The following is a 26,601-nucleotide window of genomic DNA, read 5'->3' on the forward strand; positions in this document are numbered from 1 at the left end:
ATACGTACAAGGCAGTAAAAATAAATGAGCAATTCGGACCACTAAATACTGGAAACATATACCAGGTGCGCCAGTGGGTAAGCGGCCTCTTCTTTTCTAGAAACACCCACCGAGCTGCTCATTATCTATTATCTTTTCTATAACAATCCAACCGAAACCAATCTCCACCACTGACCAATTAACTTCTCCCGGATTTATTACGTAATACTCCGCTCTCCTAGACAGAGCGTTAATATATTCGGTTACAACTCGGTGTTACAATGTAAACCCCCCAGCCTTTATGCAAATTAGTATAGTGCATCGGAAACAGCTTCGCGGATCAGTAATGAGCCAGCTAGTGTAGTGATATGCAGTAAATCAGGAAGCTTATTGAAAAGTGAACTTATTTGCATATGCATGCGTGGTTAAATAATAAGTATAACAGAGGTGTAAAATATATACAATGTACATGTGTATATATCTCTGCAAATTACCAACAAAAATCATCTCCATGCTCATAGGCATGATGAAGGACCAAATTTTCATCAAAATGTAGTCCGTAGTTTGAGAGAAATTGTGCTTAAAACATATGCAGACATCATAAAAAAAAGTTTGAAATTTTTCCCGTTGCAAGACCATACATATCAACATACTCATATATAAAATGATATTAGATGCAACCTACATCTAAATTTCACAAAATCAATTCAACAGCTAAGGTAAATGTAGGTGCGCTTTCCATGTACATTAAAATTTTACGGTCAGACAGACGTGACGAGCGGAGAAGGCGATTTTGTTATACCTCAAACAGGCAGATCTTCCATTTCTTACTTATTAAAACACCTCACTCAGTAAGAATTTATTTGATACACACATTTTAAAAAAGGACAACAGCATTACAAATGAATGAAAATAGTGACATGTAGAATGTACAAGCCAATAAGCATGCATGATATTTAGAACGAATAGATTTATATACAATGATGAAATGTAAATATCATTCCCGTTATCTATACTTTTAATGATTATTTTTATGTTCAATACAGTGAGAAAGATTTCAAAACGTAAATACAGCCAATGAGATTATGAATACTGAAATGTATTTTACATTTGATAATTATGGCAGTTTGTAACTTCTAAACTTACTGTAAAATGCTACAGTTGACGTGGAATAGTCGCCGGTGAGTTTATATATGTATGTTCAAGTGCATCCCGGAATGACCGGCGGACGTCGTGCACTTCAAATGACTTAAAAGTACATTGTTGTTTTACTTAGAAATCAAAAATAAAACTATGTTCAGGAGGTCGCTTGAGTTACATGATTTTACCATGACACTTAAAATGATGCTTCAGAATGTTCGGAAGCAGACTTTTGATTTTTTTTTTTTTGGGGGGGGGTGGCTAGGAACAAATTTGATACTAGAAAAAAATCTGTGAGCAATGCACGATCCCCACACCCCCATTTAATAACATGAATTATTGGTTTGCATCAAAGCATTAAAATTATAAAGATTCTGTGAAAGTTTCATTCAATTTAATTCAGTGGTATATAAGTAAGGGATAATAGATGGGTCCACAATTTCCCGATATTCACAAATAACAAAGTCCATGTTTTGCTATGTGTAACCCCAAACTGATTCGAATCAAATTCTAAAAAGGAGGAGCATAATGGAATAATGCAAGAAGTGGATAAGAGATGGGTCCCCATGTCCCCATATGCACAAATGGCATAGATCATGCTTTGCTACGTGAAACACCCCAATTGATTCGGATAAAATCTAAAATAAGAGATGCACAATGAGAATCTGTAAAAGTTTCTTTCATTTCCATTTAAAGGCATAGGCGGAGTAATGGATTAGAGATGACCCCCTTGTGAAACGGGCGGAAGGAAGGAAGGACGGAAAGACGGACACCTCCATCACTATATACATGGTTTAGAAATACAGGATGATCAATTGAGTAAATCCAGGACATACTAGAGTAAAAAGTAAAAGGTCAGGTAAGACAATATACTGAAAAAAATATACAGGACATAAAATTTGATGTAAACGCCCGAATTCTCCTTTCCCCCTTATAGAAATCAAACTGTTGGTCCTTTAAAAGACTTATTTTGGACAACAGCTGTGTAGAACCATACTAGAATGTTCAGAAACCTCTGTCGGTACAGTAGGAAGAATAAAAAGTAGAATGTTTAAAGGGTAATGTCGGACAACAAAGCTCTATGGTAAAATGGTAATGTCGGGCGACAATTAAAGCTCAATGGTAAAAGGATTATGTCGGTTGTCCAAGTTAAACATAATCGGAATAATTCGGAGGATGTGACAGTCGACCTATAATTACAAGTTTAGGCGAGAGCCTCCAGATATTCAACAATATCCCGCTAACGTGCCCGTATCGAAGCGGGATCCGGAGATCCAACCGCTTTCGGAAATTTCTCCGGTCTTATTTGAATCGTAATAAATTATTTCAATTTTTATAATACAAATAGCCTCGACCCTGTGATAATGACCTGTCTCCATTATTTACTATCATTGTATTCATTGCGAGTCATCTTTCTATGGACGAGATGTCACAAGAAATCAAAATTAAATTCAAATAAGATAGATCTGCAGCTCATAAACATACATGTCAGGAAAACAATACTTCGGCAAATCTCCCACCTTGAGAAAGTTTTGAGAGAGGAGATCTCCCGTTTCAGAACACCTATGATAACTAAGAACAATCACGGAAACTCCATTTTCTCATTCAAGGGAATGACCGGTCCTTGGTAAAACAATGGTAAAATGGAGTTTCCGTAATTTATTTCGATTCTCATAGGACTTGTTTCTTCATATTTTTAATAGACGCAGCCTATGTGTTGCACGAAATGTTGGTCATTTGTTTATCATTTTTTAGCTCACCTGGCCTAAAGGCCAGGTGAGCTATTGCCATCATTATATGTCCGTCGTCGTTCGTAAAATTTTCAAACATCTTCTCCTCTGAAACTACTCAATAGATTGTAACCAAACTTTGCATGAATGTTCCTTAGGGTATGTTTAACAATCTTTTTACAGGGAGTTTTGATTTGGCAAAAAAAAAACATGGCCACCATTACTAAAAATAGACCGTAGGGGTCAAATTGGAGAATTATGCAAATAACTCACAGTTGGGTTTAGTTCAAATCTGGCTTAAAATTGTTAAGCATGATGGGATTGCCTACATGCATGTGAATGCCGAAATTTTCAGAAAGATCCGTTGACAAATGAATGAATTATGGGTCCCAAAATGATTTTTTTTTTTAATCTCCTCTTAGACAACTTTGTAGGATGAATTGAAACTGAACAATTTTTTATCTGTCGAAAACATGGCCACCACTAATGAAAATTGACGACTTGTTGAAATAACTTGAAAACCAAAGGGTTTGAGGGGGAGTGATCAGCATGGTGAGACCGTCCTATGCTGAAATTTTCATAAAGATCTGTTGCTCAATGTTGGAGTTATTGCTCTTGAAGAGAAAAAATGACAGAGATTTATTTTATAATATGAAAACCGGGTAGATAACTAAGATGCTCTGTATTAATTGTCAAGAGTCCAGCATTAGAAATCTATACAGACTATTTTGAACAGGTGAGAGATTCAGGCTCTCTAGAGCCTCTAGTTTACAATGACTGTGGTCTCAAAAGCCTTGAAGCATGTCATATTAGAATCAGAACGTTAAAACAGTTGTTGTGGCTGTTTTTTGTACTATAACTAGTTATCACCAGTCGTTTGTTTTGTTTTGTTTTTGTTTGTCTATATTGAAACTTTTCATGTCCGAAGTCTGAGTTTCCTCATATTGCTACGTAATTTAATTATCAAGCTCAATGGCAATTATGAGACTTACTTCATTATCTAACGACACTATCGAACTTTTTTTAATCTAAAAAAATTACACACGATTTTAAAGAAAAAAAATGCACAAATAAAAGTCAGAATGAGTACTTGTATAATTTAATTGTAACTAGTGAACTTTTAGATTGCTTTACAGTCACATTAATTTTAAACAAAATTGTCAAAATGGGTTACCAATAATAATAGTATTATGAATAGATCCTTTTTTGCTAACGTTGGGGGTAGTCGATGAGCATGCTCAATATACACTTCCGCTCGGAAAATTCTTTTGTTCTACCCTAGCTCTACCTCGCGGAAGTGTATATTGAGCATGCTTACCAACTTACCACAAAAGGGTCTATTGAGTTACCTATCGAAATACAAATCATTCAAGTGTCAAGAATATTGAATTTGCGTAGGAAAAACGCTAAAATTTAATCTATCTAGATAATACTATAGAAATTAAACATTATCCCTGTAAATTATTAACAAAGTAACGAAAGTTTCAAGACATTCTGTATCGCAAAGGGCAAGTCTTAGCAACATTTTAGTAAAATGCATTTCCATTTGCGCTTTCCATATATAACATTTGAATAATTATGTGGTCAATGTCAAAATGTGAAAAATCAACAAAAATAAAGTATAGCATTGTACTTTCTACAAACAGATGACTACAAGGGAAGGAAAGTGGGTTTATAGTAGGTGACGCAATAGCGAAACCGCACAAAAGTTGGTTAACAACTCCCGAACATGTCCTTGTACAACTTACAATTGCTTTTAGTTTTTTGTTGCTGAAATGTATTTTTTTATCTTTACAATGGACTGGAAATCGTTTATCTGTGTCTCATTTGCTTACATTAACCAATAACAATACAAGTTCCTCGGGTGGGGATCCAGGCACTTTGTAAAAGAGGGGTGTCAGCCGGGATTCCTCAGAAAAAGAGGGGTGCTACATGTAGCTATAGGACATTATTTGCCTAACACATGAAAATGACAAATTTTTCAATAGAGGGGTTTCCAATCCCCTACAACCCCTTCTGTTTCAGTAAGTCATATACAGAAGATCCGGTCTAGACCGCAACACTTTAGGACTTCAAATGGTATAAATTGGTGAAAGAACGTAAAAAGTGTCTGGTCAAGTGTCAGTCCCCGTAAGAATCAGGCAAAATGGAAAAAATCAGAAACATGCATGTCAAATACATATCGATCTGACAATATAATTTCATTCTAGATGATTTCTTTATATGAAAAGCCCATCATTTGATCTCTAAATAATTATCTTTGCCCCTAAATTTTTCAATAGAAAAGGAGATTATTGACAGAGTTACCTACCCTTTAAATGTTCAATTACAGTGCATTTCAGTGAAATTATATCTCATTGCACCAACATGATATATACTATCTTGTTTTTTTTCTTCGATTCTGATCATTCAAGAAGACCAATTACACTATCAAAATGACGGGGTTTTTTTCATACCATGTTTCACCCACTGCCTGATTCTTGCAAAGACTGACACTTAATAACTTTCCGCATTTTCTGGATAGTCGATTTAGAACGGTTTTATAATAGAACAGTTATAATTAAATTGAAACATTGTAGTTAGGGACAATTATAAACAATATCACAGAGGGTATGTTTGTCATCCAACAAGCCGCTTTTGTAGGATGATTTGTTGTTTTTGACCAATAATTCTTGTTTTTTTGCCAAGGATTCATTTACAAAGGAAATTTGCAGACAAATGTGTTTATCCTGAAATAACATTATATATGGGATAACCATTTCAAGTCCCTTCTATCTGTATATAATATAGGCTAATAGAAATGTTTCAAGAAATTTTACACTTTCAAATAAAGTGTAGAACACATTATTCTATACTCCGCACATTTTTTGTGTCAAGTTCAAACTAATAGATTCATAAAGCAAGGGATTTTGGCTATGGAATCATGCTCCTGAAATTTCCATACCTGTTTACCCTATCCCAGTAGGGGGTAAAGTTCCACAAAATCAATGAATAAATAAGAATCTACCACATAAAGATGTAAGACTTGTGAGAGATTTTTGGCTAAAATTACTATTTTCTTTAGAGAAAAAATACTAATTAATTGAATTTTACATCCATACATCAAAATCTCCCATATGAACTTCCAAAGTTTAACAAGTATTAATTTCATACAGATCCACAAACACTTTTGTTGATGGCAAATATGGAATATCCTTCATTCCTCAGCCAATTTTTGCAAGAATTTCAATTCAAAAATTTATGGATGAAAAAGAATGCAAATTGTGAAACAAATAATATCCAAATCTATGTAAAATTATTTATTAAGCAAAATAACTATCACAATTCATCTATTGAGTTTGTGGCCTGCTTTTCATTCTCAATTTTGTCTGTTTGTTTCATAGACAATGTTTTAAAAGTTCTCTGGAATTCTGGGTAATCATTCTCTGTTGCCATATGAACAGAAGATTCAGTTTCATCACAGGTTTCCTCGTCTTGATGGAAATCAGCGTTGTTTGTGACATTATTATTGCACAATTCAGATTCTGAGCCAGCAAAATCTTTTTGGACATGACTTTCCCCTATCTTGTCATACACAACAGGAGAGCCTAAGGAATCAGCTTGGTCGACAATGCCGTTAGATTTATCCTCAGAGTTTTCATCCAATGTTCCCTGACTAGTAGAATTCATACTATTCTGTTCTGATGAATTATCAGAATTTAAACCACCAACTCCAATACTCAAAAATCTCTTAAAACTGGAATGTTGCTGATGGTATTCTGTTTCTGACATGTTAGATATTTGGTGTTCTAAAATCATGTGTTGTCCTCCTAAAAGTGCATTGGATAAGTTTGAATCAGTTCTCGGTTTTTCATCTAATGAATCAGGAACTTCAAATTGTAAAGGTTTTGAATCTGGTTCATCATTATCAGCCAACTCAGTTAACTTCAGAGTACTATCAAGAGCTTCTATACTATTCAATATGTCAACTTTGTCAGAAACTGGAATGGAAATTTTGAAGAAATTATCTTCTGGTGAGGGATTAAAAGAAACATCTTCGGACCCAGGATCCTCATGTCTGTTGCTGTTGGAATTCACAGAGCTAAGATTGGTAAAGCTATCATTTTCTCTCCTCAGCTTTTCAGTTTTGGTACCCGTCAAAACAGTGTCAAAGGTCAACATGTCTGCACTATCAGGGGCACTTAATCTACCTCCTGATGCAAGAGAGCTATGAGTGTCAATATCACTGTGATTTCTCTCTTTGTGATCAGGATGAGGCTTTTGAAGCCTACTTTGAGTATCTCTAAAAAATAATTAAAACATAAATATTTTTTTTTAAAGTGTAGGCATTTTAAACATACTAAATGTCAGAGGGGCAAAGGAAGAGAATACATAAGTGTGTAATGTACTAGATATATCACAGGCACAAAGCTTTTGTCAAATTGTTTTTATACTGCAACCATTCTATATGAGCAGTCAAAATACATCAACCCTATACTTACAAGTAGTATACGGTCACTGACTAATAAAATTTCTCTTATGAAATCACAAATGTTACATTGTATTAAAGCTGCCACGATGTCCCTCTTTGGATAAAAACATATTGTTTTTTTATATTTTAAAATGTGGTTTTTCTTTTACATTTTTGTTACATTTTTGTTGCAATAAAAAGACAATAACATGAACTGACTTGACAAAATCTTTGATATACAAATTCGGCTGGAACCAGTAAAAAGCTCAGCATGGTCTCACATTTTCATGCAATTCTAAGCCTCATCTATATTATCAGTTTTATGTCAAGTCAGTGTCCTGTTACTGCCAATTCATTCACCAAGTATATGTGGCATTTAAAGGAAAAAGGAATTTACTTGCAACGTTTTTTTTTTACATCTAGAGATGGCATGAATGACAATGTTTATCAAAATGCCATCAGGGTATATTGAAAATATGAAGAGGGGCACAGGAGCATAAGTCTTTAAGAGGTTGTGTGGCTCCCCTCTATTTATATCTAGCATACCATATTTACTTTTAAAATTTGATACTTAACATTTGTTCTATTTCAAAGTGAACACAAGTGATTTTTTTTCATTCCTCATTGAAATCAGATAAGACAAAATAACTGAATAAAGAAATGTTTAGTCTTATCATTAAATAAAACATTTCCTTTAAACATAACATGTTGTCATACCCATATCCAGAGCAATGAAAAGACAACACAGCTTGTATCAATTCAAAATACTACTGCCAATTCAGATTCTTGCATGAATTATTAAGTGTAAGTCCCTGTAAGAATCAGGCTGTAGGTGAAACATGGTATAAAAAACCATCATTCTGATAGTGTAATTTGACTATTTGCATCATAACAGACAAGATTTTCCTTATTATGCTAGACAATTGAGTTACAATTTCATTGAAATGCACTGAAAATAAATATTTCAAAGGCAGATAACTCTGTCAAAAACCTCATTTTTCTAAGATTCTATTGAAAATTTTCTGAGCAAATCCAAAAATGCAGAGATCAAATAAAGGTCTTTTTTAAATAGAAAAAGCATCCTTTAGTGATAATTTGTTGTTTCATCCATGGGGTTTTGAGATGCATGCTTCTGATTTTTCCCATTTTGCCCGATTCTTACAAACAATTACACTTAATTGTAACTTTGTCACTATAGCTGAAAATGTGATTCAAATTTTTGCTGTTCTGAAAAATATAGCGGGACAGGAAACTGAAGAAGGCCTATGGCTGAAACATTTTTTCAAAGGTTGCATAAGACAATTTAGAACAGAAATAAGGAATTTTAAAACAATAATGAAAGTATTGGTACCATACAATCTTTTTAAAAACAACAGCAGATTACACTACTTATATTACTTTTGGTTATCTCAAAATCAACATATTATATTACCAAAACTTCACCCTAAACAGTATATTGATCTGGTTACCTACAAACCTTAATTTTTGTTGCAGATAAAAGGCAAGGAGACCATTGATTTGAACAAGGAACAGGATATTCATAATCTGGGAACAAAGACTAGACCAAGAAAACAGAAATAACACAATAAATACTACAAATTAACTAAAATAATACAAAAAGAAACTAAACAATAAATGGTAGACTATGTAAACCTGAAGGACTTGTTCAGACTACACCTACTTTTAAGTGTCTGTTTTTTTCTTATACTGTGAAAGTACTTTAATTCGTGGATATCAATTTTCGTGGATCAAGAAAGAAAAACAAGTTGATGGATTCTTGAATTCTTGGTTTGAATATTTTCAGTGGGAATCTCTTATTCGTTGGGAACTAAATTTTGTGGTTTGGTCTACCCACGAAAACCACGAAAATTGGTACCCAACTAACAAAAGTTCTTTCACAGTATTGTCTTATTAAAGTGAATAAAAATAACTTGTCAATAAACTGGTAACTAATTAATTGCTACAACACATACTGTGAAAGCACTTTTTTTGTGGGTTCTTGTGTATCAATTTTTGTGGTATGTAGAAAAACATCAATTCGTATATTCTTTAATTTGTTGATTTGACAACTTTATCTCATAAATGAAGAGGAAACTTCCTTTTTGCAGGAAACCTACCGACAAAAACCAAGAAAACTGACACCCCAGCAAACAATAATACTTTAACAGTACATTAGACCTACACTTTGGTTCCAAGTCTTAGTTCTAGTAAGGTTTTGATATTTTGTAATGTGGTTCTCAGGTCAGCTGTCCCCATTCCACAGTAAAAACGAAGCTGAAAAGAAATACATTCAAATTTAATCCTTTAGTTACAAAAGTATAAAAATAAAGAGTAATCAAGGGAACCAAGGTTATAGCGGTAGTCAAAAGAATGTAATCCAGGGACAAAGACACACACACACACACACATACACACACAGAGTCCCAATCCTTTTTGCATAAGGTGATTAACAATAACCAAAATTCCCTTAATGGGATTTTAATTATCCCTAAAGAATATTTTACCCTGAAAATTGAACGCTCATAACTTCATAAGACTGTTGAAAAACTACAATATCATAATAGATATTTCATTTAAAGTGGTAAAGTTGGTGAAAAAAATGGAAAAATTAAATATATGAAGAGCCAAAGCTGCCTTACCTGGGAATCTTAATTACACTTTGCAACTTACAATTATGATCTGAATTAAGCATAATACTTATATGAATCATATGACTATCATATGTAAGTTATTATATGATTACTATATGATTATCATATCAATCAACCACCGTATTCATAATCATATCAATCAACCACCATATTCATAATCATATCAATCAACCCCCATATTCATAATCATATCAATCAGCCACCATATTCATAATCATATTGATCAAGCACCATATGATTATCATATGGGGTACATTTGGTTATGTACCTAAACATTTGTACAACTAACATAACATAGAAATCAAGCCAAACAGCAACCATCAATATAGATTAAGTTTGAAGTAAATGTTTACCTGACCAATATTTTTGTTGAGAAGATAAACTCCATAATTAAAATAAAATTTCTCTTTTCCTTTGGAATAAAGAGGGAATCTGCAATAAGAATAGAAATAAAATAAATCTATTTAAAAAAGACAACGGACACTTACCGCGTTATTTAAAAATAAAGACAATGGACACTTACCGTGTTATTTAAAAAAAAAAGACAACGGACACTTACCACATTATTTAAAAAAAAAAGACAATGGACACTTACCGTGTTATTTAAAAAAAAAAAGACAATGGACACTTACCACGTTATTTAAAAAAAAAAGACAATGGACACTTACCACGTTATTTAAAAAAAAAAAGACAACGGACACTTACCGTGTTATTTAAAAAAAAAAGACAATGGACACTTACCGTGTTATTCAAAAAAAAAAGACAATGGACACTCACCACGTTACTTAAAAAAAAACAGACAATGGGCGCTTTATTTAAAAAAAAAAACAAAAACAAAAACGGACACTTACCACGTTTTTTCAAAACTGAACAAACATTCACCCTATGATCCTTGCAAGTCAAAACCAACAAAATTTACTATTATTTCTAATTCAGAAATAGTCACAAACCATGTAACGTGACATAGTTTGTCATTTGGTTGCTGTACTTATACAGATTGTGTATGAAATTTGCAGTTTGCAAGAGTTAACATTTTTTAATTGGTTGGCACTGAATACATGATTTTCACCAAAAACAAATCTTTTACATAAGTAATAGAGTAAGTAAGCTTTATTTAGAGTCGGAACATAAATACAATTCAGACTCTAAATAATGATCACATTCAAAATATGGAGAATGTAGATTGAAAATGCATCTTTTGTTCAGTGGCTTTTCCTGCACATTGCATCTCCTCTACTATTATCAGTGCCTGAGTTTTAAATTTATTAGTACTTATAAAGTAGACACAGACTTCTCAAACCTTGTATCAAACCAATACTTACGTATTATCTTTTTCTGTCAATTTATGATGTATGTGGTCTTTAATCTGTGTCCTTGAACTTCTATGTTCTATGGGGTAACGTAATGGCACATCAAGAATGTGTGACATCATTAGAACCATGTGAGCTGTGTAACCAAGGGCAACAGCAATTTGAGTATCATCACAACCTAAACAGACAATACATAACTACATGTACATTATTCTACTGTGTGCACCCTTCCTAACTGGGTAGAATTAGAAAATGTTTCCATACTCACATGGTGCTGGGACAAGTCAGAGTGTCAACACAGCAGCCCAGCCACTACAGACCCACTAGTTGGATATACTCTAACCAAGGTCTTTTGATAAGTACCTTAAATTCTGGACTCCACCACCAACAGCAGTTGGTTTAACTAACAGCTAGAGATACTAATATAAACTCTGTAATGAACATTCATGAAAGACCGGGACTCAAGACCATAAAAAACCCAAAGCAAGATCAATATGTAAGCCACAACTGTCAGTTTAAAAATATTTTGAAATTTTTTGTTAATTTCACTTTATTGCCACTGGATATTAGTGGCCATAATAAAAAACTATCATTTTACATTTTCACCATTGTAAATAAGGAATTTTCCAGGCCAATGTATAGAAAATTTTAAAATCACATTCATTAAGCTCTGAATAATCAACTTGTTCTAATGAATACATTATAGTGACAACTTCTAAAAGAAAATGATTTAATTATTAGTAGCTATAAAGTAATGATGACACTTTAAATAGACAGTTATTTATGTTTATGCTGTTCTTGTTATGTAAATATCGTCATTAATAAATAAAAACATTAAAATGTTTAAGTGTTAATCCATCAAAAGGGTCATTCAAACTATCCAAATAGAGTATTCAGCATTTTTTTTTTCTCATAAAAACAGACTTAAAGGAGAAGACCATGTTATTGTACAAGTCATAAATATCGAAAATAATCTGCTAAATATTCATGAAAATTAAATCGAAACAAAATAATTTCCATTTCTTAATTAATTGAGATTTATTGTTAAGAAATTTGAATTCCCGCGCCTATGGGCGCCACCATGATCGGTTGAACTGTGACGTCACAAAGTCAGTTTGTAAAGTGAAAGTAAATACATTTGTAGGTAATTGATTACGATGTCTGAAGAAATAACAAATTTGGGGCTTTTTCCCTATAATTTCAACCCAAAATAAATAGAAAGATTGAGGAACAATATGTAAGCAAATGTCAGACATCATTGATGAACAACAGGATTTGCAGCCAGATGACTAGTATTTGTAAGGAAAATCTTATGTCTACTTCCAAAGAATGTTCGTGTTGCTGGTAAAAAAAACTTTTAGAACATTGCTCTTTTATCATTCGTACAATCGTAAGCTTGACAAGTCATCATGTTTTGGTGATTAGATAAACAGGACCGTAGAATTATTTACGGAATACTCTTTGTTTACATATTACAAATTGCAGTACTTGTATCAGTACCAAACCGACTTAGTGACGTCACGAGCCAATCGTAAGCTATCAGTAAAAATCAATAAAGTCCTGACTATGATCTTCCTTCAGAAAGGAGAGTTCTGCAAGATGGCTATCCACTTATATTTCAAGGATTTTGAACTTTGCACAGCCCTGAGCATTTTATAAAAGCCCATTTTGCATTAAAGGTTACTTATTTTTGTTTACGTGGGTATGATTTATCATAAGAGCCTAACTTAATGCAAAGGTGGTCTTTCCCTTTAATGCAAGGTTTTCCATAAGTTTCACACATATTTAACATTTTACGCCACATAAAAAAATGCCAATAAAAAACCTCCAGATTTCAAATCAAATCTCCTGCTGAAAAAAAAAACAAATCTCCAGTTTTGAAGGAATAACTTTATCACATGTATGAATAGGGTATGTAAGTCTTGTTCTAGTTTCATTTTCTTTACAGGAATTTATGACGTATAAAGTATTGAAAACCGAAGACTGTTCTGCAGTTTATTGTTTACTTCCGGGTACTCGAAACACTGTATAACAATGCAAAATCTTCAATTTTATGTTTTTTCTTAATACATTTTTTATCATGTAGAAATAGATATTTGTTATTTTTTATCAGTATTTTTTAACACAAAAAGATGTTTTGCCCTCAACACTGAACTCAACGCTTTCTAAATGACAAGTCTTCATGCTTTTGAATGGTAGACTAGGACCCAATCTCGTGAAATCACGTTGTCACATGATGAGACTTACAAACCCTATCACAACCAATAATTTTTTTAACTTAGCATAAAATGTACCATAGTGTGCACAATAAATACTGTGGATGAACTGCTTTTTAAAATTTTTTGTTTGTTTGTTTGCTTTTGTTAATGTTTTTGTTTTTTATATGCGATACTAATGACTGTTGCTTTAATGGTTACTCAAACTTTAAATCCAATTTCTGCATGTAAGTAAATTTTCTTTTGAAAAAAGATACTCTCGGGCATTAAATTTACCAACAAATTTCAACACCCTGAAAACTGATACCCACGAATTTAAGTACCTTACCAGTGGATAACTCTCTTACCTTGAAAACTTTCAGAGTCTGGTAACTTTACATTACATATAAAACTATCAGACGTCTTGTTCTATTTAAGTAAAGATAAGTTAATTAAGTAAATTGATGGTTGCAGTATGATGATTTTTGACTGACTTCAAGCTCATTTATTCAATGCAACATAACGTATAAAAACTTGAGGTCTACCTTCAAAGTAAAAAAGAAGTCTAAGACTGATTAATACTAAGGACATAAATAATTCAAAATTATTGTGCTTTACTTTTAAAGAATATTATTTTAAAAGCAACACCTTAATTTAAAGAGTTTCCTACACTATTAATGGTTTAGACACATCAAAAAAGTATTGTTTTCGTGACAACTTTTGTACAAAATTTATCATAATTCCAATATTATTATTATATGCTTTTTTCGTGCAATATGATTGGTTGTTCACCTTTTACGACCTTGGCAATGACAGTTTCTACAATAGTGTAAATGCCATGTACATATCTTAAACAACATGTCGACCATCGCTTCAACAAAAGAGAGAAATGTTTAGAGGTTTAAAACAGTATTATCTGCTATATTCAATTCATTTTTCGGAACTGAATGTTCAAAACAAAAATTTTTGAAAAAATAGTTATCAGTAGCCCGTAAATACTTTGAATATTGAAACTGACAACCACATTGTTGATTGAATGCCACCATTTGCAATGTCAATTTCACTTAATGAGAGCATTAAAAAAATTACAATTAATATAATTTGGATAGTTGGGAATTGGAATTATAAGGTTTAAATACTGTTTCACCAGAATTTATGGATGTGTAAAATCTGACCGTTCACTTAAAATCCTTCAGACTTTGATTTGTTTTGTGACTGAATGGTCTGATTTTACACTTCCATAAATTCTGGTAAACAGTGTTTAATCCAACAATGAATGAGCTATTACAAAAACTTACTTCAGTAATAGGATAGACATATGTAGCTAGCTCTCCTATTAACTGTTTTCTTCTTATCTTCCACTGAGCCTCTTCTTTAATAAAACTTTCTCTACAATACAAAATTTGGTTATTACTATTGTTATTTTAAAATGCTGTTGTAAGGTTGTGATTTCCTCACATACTTTCTAATTTTTTGTTTTATATGTTGACTTTGTGTTATGCAGGTTTTTGGCTGCAAATATGGAAATATACCTTTCATAGGTTTTTGTATAAAATATTTTTCTTCTTTTGTTTCAACTTAGTACTCAAAAAGACTTGGAATACACTTGAACCTATAGGTTAATAAAGCAAAAATTAGATTCACAATAACTTAATTTTTATTTTTATTTCTTTTATTTCTAGAAGCAATTTTTCAGTAGCAAATAATTGCAAAAAAGATTATATTCATAAAATAATGTCAAAATATGAACACACCAATTTCAAATGAAGTTAAAAATTGAACCTTTAAGTTGGATTATCTCACTTTTTGAGTCCTCTGACAATGGTTTTGTGCCTTACCTTCCTATAAAATTCATCAAAATCCTTTGCCTGGTTTAGGAGGAGCTGCATTTACAACATTTTATCATGTAATAACTTTGAGTAGGATAATCTCCCTCTGGATTCTTCCAAAATCAATTTTAATCCTGTATGCACATCTTCCTTTGATGCAAAACCTTCCTCTTAATTTTCATCAAAATCCTTTGAGCAGTTTAAGAGGAACTGCACTTACAAGAAATGAGGACAGACAGACAGACAGACAAGATGGGTCTAAAGAGGAGATATTATAATGATAAAAGAATAAAAATAAAATTTTAACTATTTAAAAGATACAGATAAATATAACATCTATCTCAAAACTGTGCCTCATAAAAGTAAAATTTTCTTGCACAACATACTGACATAGTAATTGCCCACTGAAATTAGGGGTCATTTCTAAAATAAAGTGAACGAACTCCTCTGAAATTTCCTTTTTGACTGTGTTTATACTTCTTTTACCTTGTTTGATGATAACTTCTTTTACTTTCACTAAGTTCTTCTCTTTTTTTCTTCAACTGTTTAAACTTTTCATTGATTTCATCCTCTGTAAATGCAATATACATACTGTTTTATTGTTGTTGATTCAAAATTTAAGTAGCAGTCATTGTAAGAATCATGCAAATTATGTAAAATGTGATACATCTCAAAAAAGGCCACATATTTTTATTTTTGTTATTAATTTGCTTTACAGGTCTGTATGATGAAATGTATAATTATTTATTCCAATCTGTCTGCTCTCAGGAGATAATCCACATGGTAAATCCAACAGTTTCTATTGTATTTTGGTGTCATTATTTATCTCCCTTAATTTTGAATTCTACAGTACATTCTATGTAACTTTTATCTCCCATGAACAAGGGTTATATGAGAAGTCACATGTTACTTTATTTTTATCATGATATCTTCAACAAAATATGAAAAAATAAAAATAAGTAGGCTTTCCAACCATGAAGTACATTTTGCATGATTCTTATGTTAAGTGCTACTTAAACATTCAAAAAAGAAATCTGTTTTTACCATAGTTAAATCTTAAATTGATAATGACAATTTTTTAATAATGATATTGTAATCTACCTTCCATGCACTGTCAAATGGCACCAAGACTGCAGGCTACAAATCAATATTTTTATCCGAATTTACATATTCAATCATTCAAATTTAACCCAGTGAATTCCACTTAATCGCATACCTGTTAATCGCACAAAAACTCAAATAACAAAAATATTTCACATCTTATCCATGTAAAAAATTCTTCTCATTTGCATAACATAAGACAAAAAATTTTAAAAAGGAGGGTTGAAGGGTAAAAGGAAATTCAGACTATGCGGTACTGCTGAATCTTCAACTTTTTGTACATTTTGTATGCACATTGTTCTGACCCTTATCCGACATATCAATATCCATAAAAATAGAGGAGGGTTGCAGGGTCAGAGAAATTCTAACTAACTCTGTATCAACTCCTACCTTTTTGCTTTTTTAGAATTTTCATTTTGTCAAGATCATCCTTTGCAGTCTGGACTTTGGTCATTTGCCAGTCTAGTTCATTTCTCATCTGAGCTCTCTTCAACAGCAAGGCTTCTCTTGATGACAGCTTAAAATAAAAAAAAAAATTGGTAACATAGTCTCAAAAATTAAATCTTTGTATCCCCTCTGCCCAGTTAAAAACTTTAAGAGTGTTATGGATACTGATATTATCAGGGGAAGTGGTAAGTTATCAACCCGGGCTGTGTTGTGCATAGCTTTATCCACTGGATAACTTGTCAAGATAGTACAAGACATACCTAGTGGATAATTTTTACCCAGCAGAAAAATCTTATATACAATTAACATTGATTATATCCTGAACTTTAAATACAAGTTATATCTCATCAGAAAAACAAATTTGTTTCATTTTGGACTAGGAATCTGAACATTTTTCAGATATGAAAGAAACCCTTACTATTTACAGTATTTTGAGGGTCAGCTTCCTGAAACTCACATCCAATACATTTCAGTTTCACCTATGGAATCCACCACTCATGGAAGTCTATAATCATGTGAAATTTAATCAACTTAGGGATAACTATTTTCATGCATAAGTTAATCCACATCAACAGACTAGAATTCAAAACTCTACTAAGTGTTTCAGGAAAAAGAAAAACCACAATTAGAACTTAAAAAGAAAAAGCAAAATGAGCATCTAAAATTCCTTGAAAACCGAGAGCATAAATATGATTGGGTAAGCAACACTTCATTTTCAATACATCCATATCTGACAATTAGTAAAACACTTCAATTTTCATGGTGAAAAAGGTAAGCCTGGATAATATTACCTATGAAAATGATTTTTTAACACTGAAAAAAGTTAATCATTTTTGAAATCACAGAACTTTATACCCAGGACTATGTTGAAATGACAGAATCCATTTAAATTAAAACATTTATTGTATGTAAATGCATTCCTGACATCATTCATACCTTTTGAGCTTTTTCCTGTGAGGAGAGTAATTTATCTTCAATACATCTGTAATACTTGTTCACTGTTGCCTGCGTTTGTTTGGTAGCTCTTAGTACAGTATATATCCTGAAAAAAAAGAAATAGAACTCTAAACTGAATTTCTCTTTCCTTGACATAGTTTTATTTGATTCTTTTATGTTTTTTTTTTAGTTTACTATTAAAGTTGATAAGCTAACACAATATGACATAGACAGTCCTTGTTAGTGTACAAATTTAGGAAAAAATGGATCAAAGACATACACGGACAAATTTCGTTTAACGGGAAGTAGATATTTGAGAGGCCTAAAATTAGATCCAAAGAAATGGGACCTGTAGCTGATGCTTGATACCAAATATCATAAGGCTGTGATTAGTAGTTGCAGAGAAGTGTTACAAAAGTAATTTTCCTACATGCACCCTGACAAACATTCACCATACCAAAACCCTATTTTCACTTGTGAAATCTGACCGAAAAACAAGAGGATCAAAGAGACAGCATTCTGGATTTTCCTGCATAAATACAAGTTGGTTGATCAATGTAAACTCAATGATTATATTTGTATTACATGCCTGGAATGGTGATTTGAGACACAGAAACCATTTTAGATAAACCACTTGTAAATTGTAAAGTCTTCATCATTGAGATGCAAATTCTTCTTAAACTTGTTATTACAATAAATATGGCCACCGTTTGCAAACAAGAAAAAGCGATACATAAAAAAATCAAATTTAACCTTTATTTTTATTTCAAAAAAATCGTCATAAAATTTGAAACCAATCAGATCAGTTCTTTTCAAATTATTGACCAGACAAAGTTTGACATTGGCCCACTGACCCACCGTACAGGTATATTGCCAAACTAATAACCATTTTTTTTCTTCATTTAAAGTGGTTAAAACTATCAATAACTTTGCTTTTACAGGGTTAATATATATAGTTTACAGAACTCTTGTATTCATATCTTCTTATCAATTTTTCAGTTTTTAATTATTATGATGTATGAACAGTTGAGTGAATTGAAGTACTAGAAAATAATTAAGTAGTAGTCTTTGGAAGAATCATGCAAATTCTGTAATATGTGATACACTCCAAAAGAGCTACACATTTTTATTATTGTTAATAAGTTGCATTATAGGTCAGTATGACGAAATGTATAATTATTCATTCCAATTTATCAGCTCTTAGGAGGTAATCCACATTGAAAATCAACAGATTCTATTGTATTTTAGTGTCATTTACAAAGTTATCTCCCTTACCTTTGAATTCTATATAATTTTTATTGCATAAGAACAAGGGTTATATGAAAAACCACATGTTAATTTATGTTTACTATATTATTAAACAAAATATCAAAAATAAAAATATGAAAGCTTTCCAACCATGAATTACTCTTCACATAATTCTTATCTGGAGTGCTTCTTTTAAAGCGTTCATTAAAATATAACTGTTTATTGTTGTTGGATATGTCTTTATTTTGGTTTATTTTCCTGTATTTATCCTCTGTTTGTTACTCAGTCTCTATTTTTTTGTTTCCTCTTCATGTTTACCTTTTACTTTCTAGAATATAATTCCTGGGTCTTAAGATTTAAGGAATGCTTCAAATTTGTAAACATTTTATTCAAAATAACCTGGTTTGCAGCAGTTTACACTTATAAACTGTGAAGTGGCTTATAAATAAAGTTTAAACAGCCTAAACCAGGCTATTATGTATAACAAGTTCAAAAATAGAAACATTCCCTATAATTTAACAGATTCAAATCCAAATATTAAGAATAGGTTTATTTAATGTTATCTTTGGAATTGTTTGTCTCCTGGAGATAAGACAGGTTGATGCTGATAAAGTCATAGTGCCAAAGCAATTTACACAAAATAACTTGGTGTCCTCAAAGAGAACCAACCAATCAGAAACTTCCTTCAAATCAAATGAAATTATACTTCTTTAAAAATGAGTTAAAACTTAAGTTACCTTGACACTGATGTTGTTCTGTATGAATTACGAACAGCTGATTGGTCAACTGACATGACATTTCCAACTAGTTCTGGTTTCTATAATGTAAAAAAAAGATATATCAAATTAAAAATTACACATCACTAGAGTCAAGTACAAAGGTAAATTAAAAAAAAATTACTTGAAATATCTTTTATGACAGCAAAATACCCCTATGGAAACCCTAAAATGATTCTAATAAAATATTAAGTCAAGTTCAAGTCATAACTACCAAAATCATGCCCAGGCTTCCTATTGAGATATGGCACCTTGTGGTAAACTTTTATAAAGATTGAAACAATAATACTCAAGTTATTGTACAGACATGAAGTGTCTACAGACTATAATGATGACAACAACCGTGACAACAACAGCATGATACCACTATATGACTGCATTTTTTTTTATCACTAGTCAAGATACTTACCTCTGAAAAGTTTAGTTCAGGAGCAATGAAATACTTGTCAAACATTCCAAAAACTAGAGAGTTAGATCCATGCTTTACTGAATCCTGTTGGAGCTGAAAACAAAAACTAGAGAGTTAGATCCATGCTTTACTGAATCTTGTTGGAGCTGAAAAAAATACAGATAAATGTACATGATAAATGATCATATTCATTGCTTATTAATGTTAACAAAGTTGGTGACAAACTTTCCAAAAATTATAATGTAGTATATTAATCAAATCTACTAAAATATTATTCTTTTTTTTTTTAAATTTTATCCTACTTGTAGAAAATCTATATTGACATCCCATTTTAGGTCATATAACATTCTACCAAAAATATATAAATTTTCATCAAATTTAACTGTATTGTTTAATGGAGGTAATATATATACACTGAGTCCTTCTCATAAAACAGCTTAATTGCAAGTTTTGTCCCTTGTAAACAGTATGTTAATCAAATAATTACAGGTATTTTAGTGATTCTTTAAAATTAAATAAATTATAACTAGAATTCATTGAAACTACTGGTAAATGACTATGAGCTCTTAAAAGCTCGTAATGACCCCTCTTGAAAATTAAAGTCATACTCTACCTTGTCAGCAAAGTAAACAAGCCCCATGAGGTTGATATCCCAGTCTATTAGCAGATCAAACTTGTCTTTGATTCCAACCCATACTTTTACTACCAGACCTTGTTGTTGTCAAGGAAACAGTTTGTACGGTTGATAAAAAGTATAGTACATATCAAGTTAGAAGCTTCCTATTTATATTGGTTTTGATAAAATGATAATTGTTTATCATCATATGGCATTTCAGGATGACAAGGATTGCCAATCAAACAGACCCTGCTTTTTAGTAGACTGACATGCTGACAAGTCATCCAGTTATTACTCTATCCCCTTAGATACCATGTGCTTAGAGAAGCAGTGACTACCAACTTTTTAAAGTCTTCAGTGTGACTCGGCCAGGGATTAAACCCACAACCTTCCATAGTCTAGGCAAGCACACTACCCTGAGGCCACTGAAGCTATATTGGTAAAACTCACATGAAAATACATGTACTGGTATAAAAATAAATAACAAGGAAAATGTTTCCTCATGGACTAGTAATAACTCATAATTTCATATACTGGAGCATATATACGGGAAAGTCATATGATTTCGGTTTAAAACAAATATTTTCTTGAATGTGCATATCAAGATTTACATATGTATAAAGAATTATGGTCTAAAAAATGGGATAGAGAGACAAGTTAACAAGCACACATATCCATAGATAATGTCTGCACTCATAAGCTACTTTTTAGTATACATGTATATGGAAACCTTTGTTTTAAAAGGATACACCTTGATCTAGTGTTGATTGCATCTTCATATCTACTGATGTCAAAACTTTGCCAACTAGGATTCTAAAATATGAAATCAAATTTAACCATAAAACAGTCATGACAATCTCCATAATACACACAATGTTAAATTTATTGACAGGGGAGATGGCCTGAGTTATAAGTGATCTCAAGCCCAAAAATATGAGTTGAACAAACTTTTTGCAGCAACTGTTGAATGCAGATTAGATACATCACACCTGTATAAAAGATAGGCTATGGACACTCAAAGCATTGTTCATTAAACTTGTTATGATGCATTATTGTTTGAAGTTTGGAATAGATTTTTTTCCAAAAATGTGCACACAACAGATGTAGTTGTTTCATGTACATGATTGATTGATTGTTGGGGTTTAACGCTCGAGCAGCAATATTTCAGCGATGTTTCATGTACATATATTGTAAGAATAACAGCTACTTTAATAGGTAAAGATATGATGCTTTTAACATCTTTGATCAAAAATTTATTCTGTTAATGGATGAAGTTAAAGTCAGACCAAGTTAAGTACAGTAAGTATGATGTCTATTGCCAAAACTTAAGTACCAGTCCATATAAAACTCAGGCACTGCCAATGGTAAAGTGATTCATGATGTAGAAAAACCCACTGAACGACGGTTTTTCAGTCTACTCTACATATGCTATATTTGTACATAACAATAATCATATATGTATTCAGATCTGCACTTTCGGTAAAATCGTACATTCATCTCCCACTAAATTCTACCCAATGGAACTAAATCAAGAACGATAACTCTTGCAAAGTGCCAATTTCATGTACGATCTATACAATTTTCATCTCAATGAGAAATAAAGGGAACCAAGATTCTAGAAGGAATCAAAAGAATGCAATCCACAGATACAGACCCCTCACCTTTTTCAGAAACACCCACGCAGTTGCTCATAAAAAGTCAAGTCTGGGGTAGATGAAAGAGAAAAGGAAAACTATGACATGCTGAACAAATCAGTTTTTGTGGTGCAGATGGATACACTGTAACAATCCACAAGTTCATGATGATGACCATAAAACTTCTGTAGTGATGACTTATAATCCTGTTCCAGAAGCGCAACAACCAATTGAAAAACTAAGACTGGTTATGTGATCAGTAACTGTTACTGCACAAGAATTAAAACTAAATTCCATGGGTTTTAGACATGCATGAGTCACCTTCTGCCTGATTTTTTAGAAAGACTTAAGTATCACAGCAGTAGCCTAAGAAAAGAGTATCCAGCAAGGCAAAAAACACTTAAGTTTCTGACATGTATTTTATGTGTACTTACCAAGGATCCCTGAATCTTTTCACTCTTATAGAAAACTGCAATACATTTGAATATATAGTATTATTCATGCTATACTGTACACATAATAGCATACATACTCAACAATGTAATTGTTTTGTAAACAGCTGTCTGCCTATGAATCAAGCAAAATTTGAATTTAAAGTGGTTCATGGTTAAAAAAAAGTATTGGGTAACATTTATATATATTTTTTTATGTAAGGTAGCTTGATGTATTTCATATTTAGATTTGACAGTATAATTTCTTCATAAAAGACCTTTAAGGAAAGATATACAAGTACATGTATGATGTTAAAGTTGTGATATACATTGTAACACGACCATAAAATAAAGACCCAATAACCACAAAAGCCGATATTATGTTGTACAAGCGTATAACAAGAATTTACTATACTTACATGCAGATTTTTGGTCAGCATGCAAAGTAAAATAGGACTGTAAAGTTGTAAGATCTTTTCCTTTGTGTCCAGGCCAACACAGATTTCTCAAAGCTAAGCATCTTAAATGTCTAAGCCTTTTCTAAAAAAAAAAAAGCAAAAATTTATTCATATTTATAATTACCATTCTTGATCAGTCAAGGCTGTTAAAAAATTCACAACAATATCTGTATGTAGCGAGGTGCATCACTATTTTACTAAATCATGTGCATGTGTTACATTAAGTACTTGTATTTTAGTTTTCCAGACAACCATTTAAGGGCATTTTAGGAAACTCCCTCAAATTCTAGTCAGTCCTGAATACAATTTTTAAATATATTTACTATATGGCAGTAAAAACGTTTGCAAAAATTAGCCAGGACTGCCGATAGCCAGTCTCAGACTGGTGGGCAGGCTACTATTTATAACTCTGTTAAGGGTGGGAATTACTATGCCCAACTTCCCTAACATTTGCAACCACATTTCAACAGAGTATTATCCTATACTGCAGTTATACATGTACTCAAATGGAACTAATTTCAGCTAAGAAAATAATTTACTTGATCAACATATTCAGATTTTCAAAACTAGACACTTTTTTATAAATTTGAATCACTTGATTAAATCACTGCTCTTCACTTCCTGTTTATTAATCATAAAATATTGATGATACGATGGAAATTTTGACTGATAATTATATTAAATGGAACATGCTTAGCATATTTAATGATTCTTGGCACATTACCGCAAGAACTTAATTTCCTACATCCCCTACATGCTAATTTATTAATAAACATCCAGAAAGGAGTCCCTCAAATCTTTAGTTCATTTGAAGACTAGATCTTAATTTTATTTGCAGAAATAATAGATATTATTGAGATGAATACTTGCCAAAAACATATTTACAGGTTATAAAAGATGTATTAAATGATACATTTTTTTTTGTATAAAAGTAATTACAAGTACCGGTACATTTGGACTATATTTTTGTGTAGTGTTCAGAAACAGTAGGGAAATACCAGTCATTAACCAGCAACATCAGGTATTTTGAGAAATAAAAAACAAAAAAAATGAATCCAAAACCAAAACGAAGATAAATAATAAACAAGCAGTCAAACAAAAGTTGCAGATGGAGACGAAAAAACTAATTCCAGCTTTCTTGGCTAAAACAATTTAGCTTTTAACACTTTGAGAAAGTAGACAATTTAGTAATAAAAAAACTAATGCTTACATGACTATACATGTAGATCAAAGATTTAAAAACACAATAAAATTCATGGCAAATTTCAATAAGTGGGAACAATTACATGTAGCTTCCTTTTTTAGACAAGTGTAATTTTCATTTTTACTTTCCTAGTAACAAGTGCTTTCAGAATATCCACTGAAACCTGTCGAAACAGCTTACTATATACAGTCCTTATGTTTCAGTTTAAATGTTTTTTATAACCTTGGAAAACTGAACACCTGCCTAAACTGAACCAATTTTGAAGTCCTAAAGGGGTTCAGTTTAGAGAGGTTTCACTATATTTCAAGTGTTTATTTTGGATTTGACTTGATTATGAATTGGATTAGCGTTCAGTAATTTTGATGATATCCTTATTCACATTGCCACATTTAGTTAATTAAGCACATTGAGATTCAAACGAGTCAAATCACGAAAAGCAAAAGGCAATGCAATGGTATAACATATTCTTAGAACTCTCACAATATACATTTCCAGACCCAGTGTTCATTCCAGAAAATTGCAAAAGAGGGCCAGAGGCCTCCTTGACAGAAAAACAGGGGGTCATTTTCAGAATAAAGGGGCCAATATGACAGTATGATAAGGGGTCATATTAAGATAATAGGAGAGATTCAACCACCAAATAAGTTAACCTCAGATTTGTATACACTTTATAGTTTCATTTTAGGTGAAAGGTAACAGAGGTACATAAAACTCCAAATGAATAAAACGAGATACTAGTACATGTTTTTTTTCTGTAATGGCATTGTGTTGATTTAAATTGTAATTCAATTTTATGTTGCAGCTGAAGTTAGGATATTTCTGTTCTTATCAGGATTGAATCAACCCCTGCCACGGCCCACAGACAATGAACAGTTTCATCTGCACTCAAAATTTTCTAGGTTCGCCAGCCATGTCCGTTTGTTTTCAGTCAGTTGGCTTCTCTGAAATTTACTGGGTCCCATCGATAGGATCATGGGAAACGATCGTGTCCATGCACAATGCCTAAAGTTCCCCTCAATCGTTTTTGAACCAAGAAAAGTTGTAACTTTCATTTCTCACATCAAAATGGTCAAGGCCATTGGCACTTTTAAATGACCAAAAAAATTCTGGAAATTCTGAGATCGACCTATGGAATACTGCTGGGCCCACATGGCACACTTTTTGTGCGCCATTGCATAAAATATTCACCCCAATGGCGCGGTCTGGAATGAACACTGCGGATCACACATGTACAACAATGTACATGCAGGTATTTAGAATTTATATGCACATATTGTCTGAACCATATGGGTGCACCCTTAGAATTTGGTTTTCTTTAAGATCATATAAAGCTGAGTTTATGGCCCTTAAGACCTAAATGCAGGCTAACAGGAAAGGGAACATACACAGTGGGTACAAGAAAAAAAAATCTACAAGCCTGTAGCATGGTAAGATTCATAGCATATCAAATGGACCTTTTTGAAATGTTTTTTTAAATCTGTAGTGTTGAAATGCAATTTTTTGCAGAGTTCATAGAATGCTTTCAGCTAGTGGATTTATGATACTTTAATAAGAGATTGCTATTAAAAGAATTCGTATGACATCACATATTTTGACGTACGTACATTGTCAGAAACTGATTTTTTTGTAAACATAGACCCATTATAATTTCACAGACAGCAAAGTACATTTTAAAGCAACTTGAGCCAATTTCATCATTGACCTGTTTGATTTTACATAGACTTGGTCCGTAGGTCTACTGCTAATTTCTTTCGCTGTATGTTAGCAGATTATGGCATTTAGGCTACTAAAAACTGTTCATGTACCTGATATGAAGACAGTTCAAAATGGCTTTGGGCAACCTTTGCCGGTCTATCCATACTATGGGTTGATATTATGCCATTTTCATTCAATGACATTCATTTTTTGAAAATGATACAGGGTAAACTTCAATGATATTGGGGGTGTCTTCCTTCAAATCCAATTACTTCGTCCACCATTTTCAACATCTCGTTACAGATCATGTGACCTAAACTTCTGCAAAATTAAAAGTATCACTTGAAGATAAAGGTGAATAA

General features: G+C 32.2%; 1 protein-coding gene across 2 annotated transcripts; it reads right to left on the reverse strand.

Annotated features, from left to right (window-relative positions):
- Positions 1 to 6,133: 6,133 nt before the first annotated feature.
- Positions 6,134 to 26,490, reverse strand: LOC148626231 (UV radiation resistance-associated protein-like). 2 transcript variants are annotated; one of them, XM_088570061.1, is made up of 17 exons: positions 26,350 to 26,490; positions 23,302 to 23,422; positions 22,886 to 22,920; positions 21,567 to 21,630; positions 20,815 to 20,912; positions 20,202 to 20,294; positions 19,754 to 19,833; positions 17,769 to 17,874; positions 16,776 to 16,902; positions 15,771 to 15,855; positions 14,754 to 14,844; positions 13,824 to 13,884; positions 11,273 to 11,438; positions 10,304 to 10,382; positions 9,482 to 9,573; positions 8,777 to 8,857; positions 6,134 to 7,131 (listed from the first exon to the last, which is right to left on the reverse strand). In XM_088570061.1, the coding sequence occupies exons 1-17, from the start codon at positions 26,440 to 26,442 to the stop codon at positions 6,168 to 6,170; spliced, it is 2,436 nt and encodes an 811-aa protein (XP_088426187.1). In that variant the 5' UTR covers positions 26,443 to 26,490; the 3' UTR covers positions 6,134 to 6,167. The 2 variants fall into 2 exon arrangements, with proteins under 2 accessions (XP_088426187.1, XP_088426188.1); XM_088570062.1 differs by lacking the exon at positions 8,777 to 8,857.
- Between the last annotated feature and the right edge of the window lie 111 nt (positions 26,491 to 26,601).

The sequence above is a fragment of the Perna viridis genome, chromosome 2 (assembly GCF_037379345.1).
Source record: "Perna viridis isolate PV_CMFRI_1.1 ecotype Kerala chromosome 2, ASM3737934v1, whole genome shotgun sequence".
Taxonomy (NCBI): domain Eukaryota; kingdom Metazoa; phylum Mollusca; class Bivalvia; order Mytilida; family Mytilidae; genus Perna; species Perna viridis.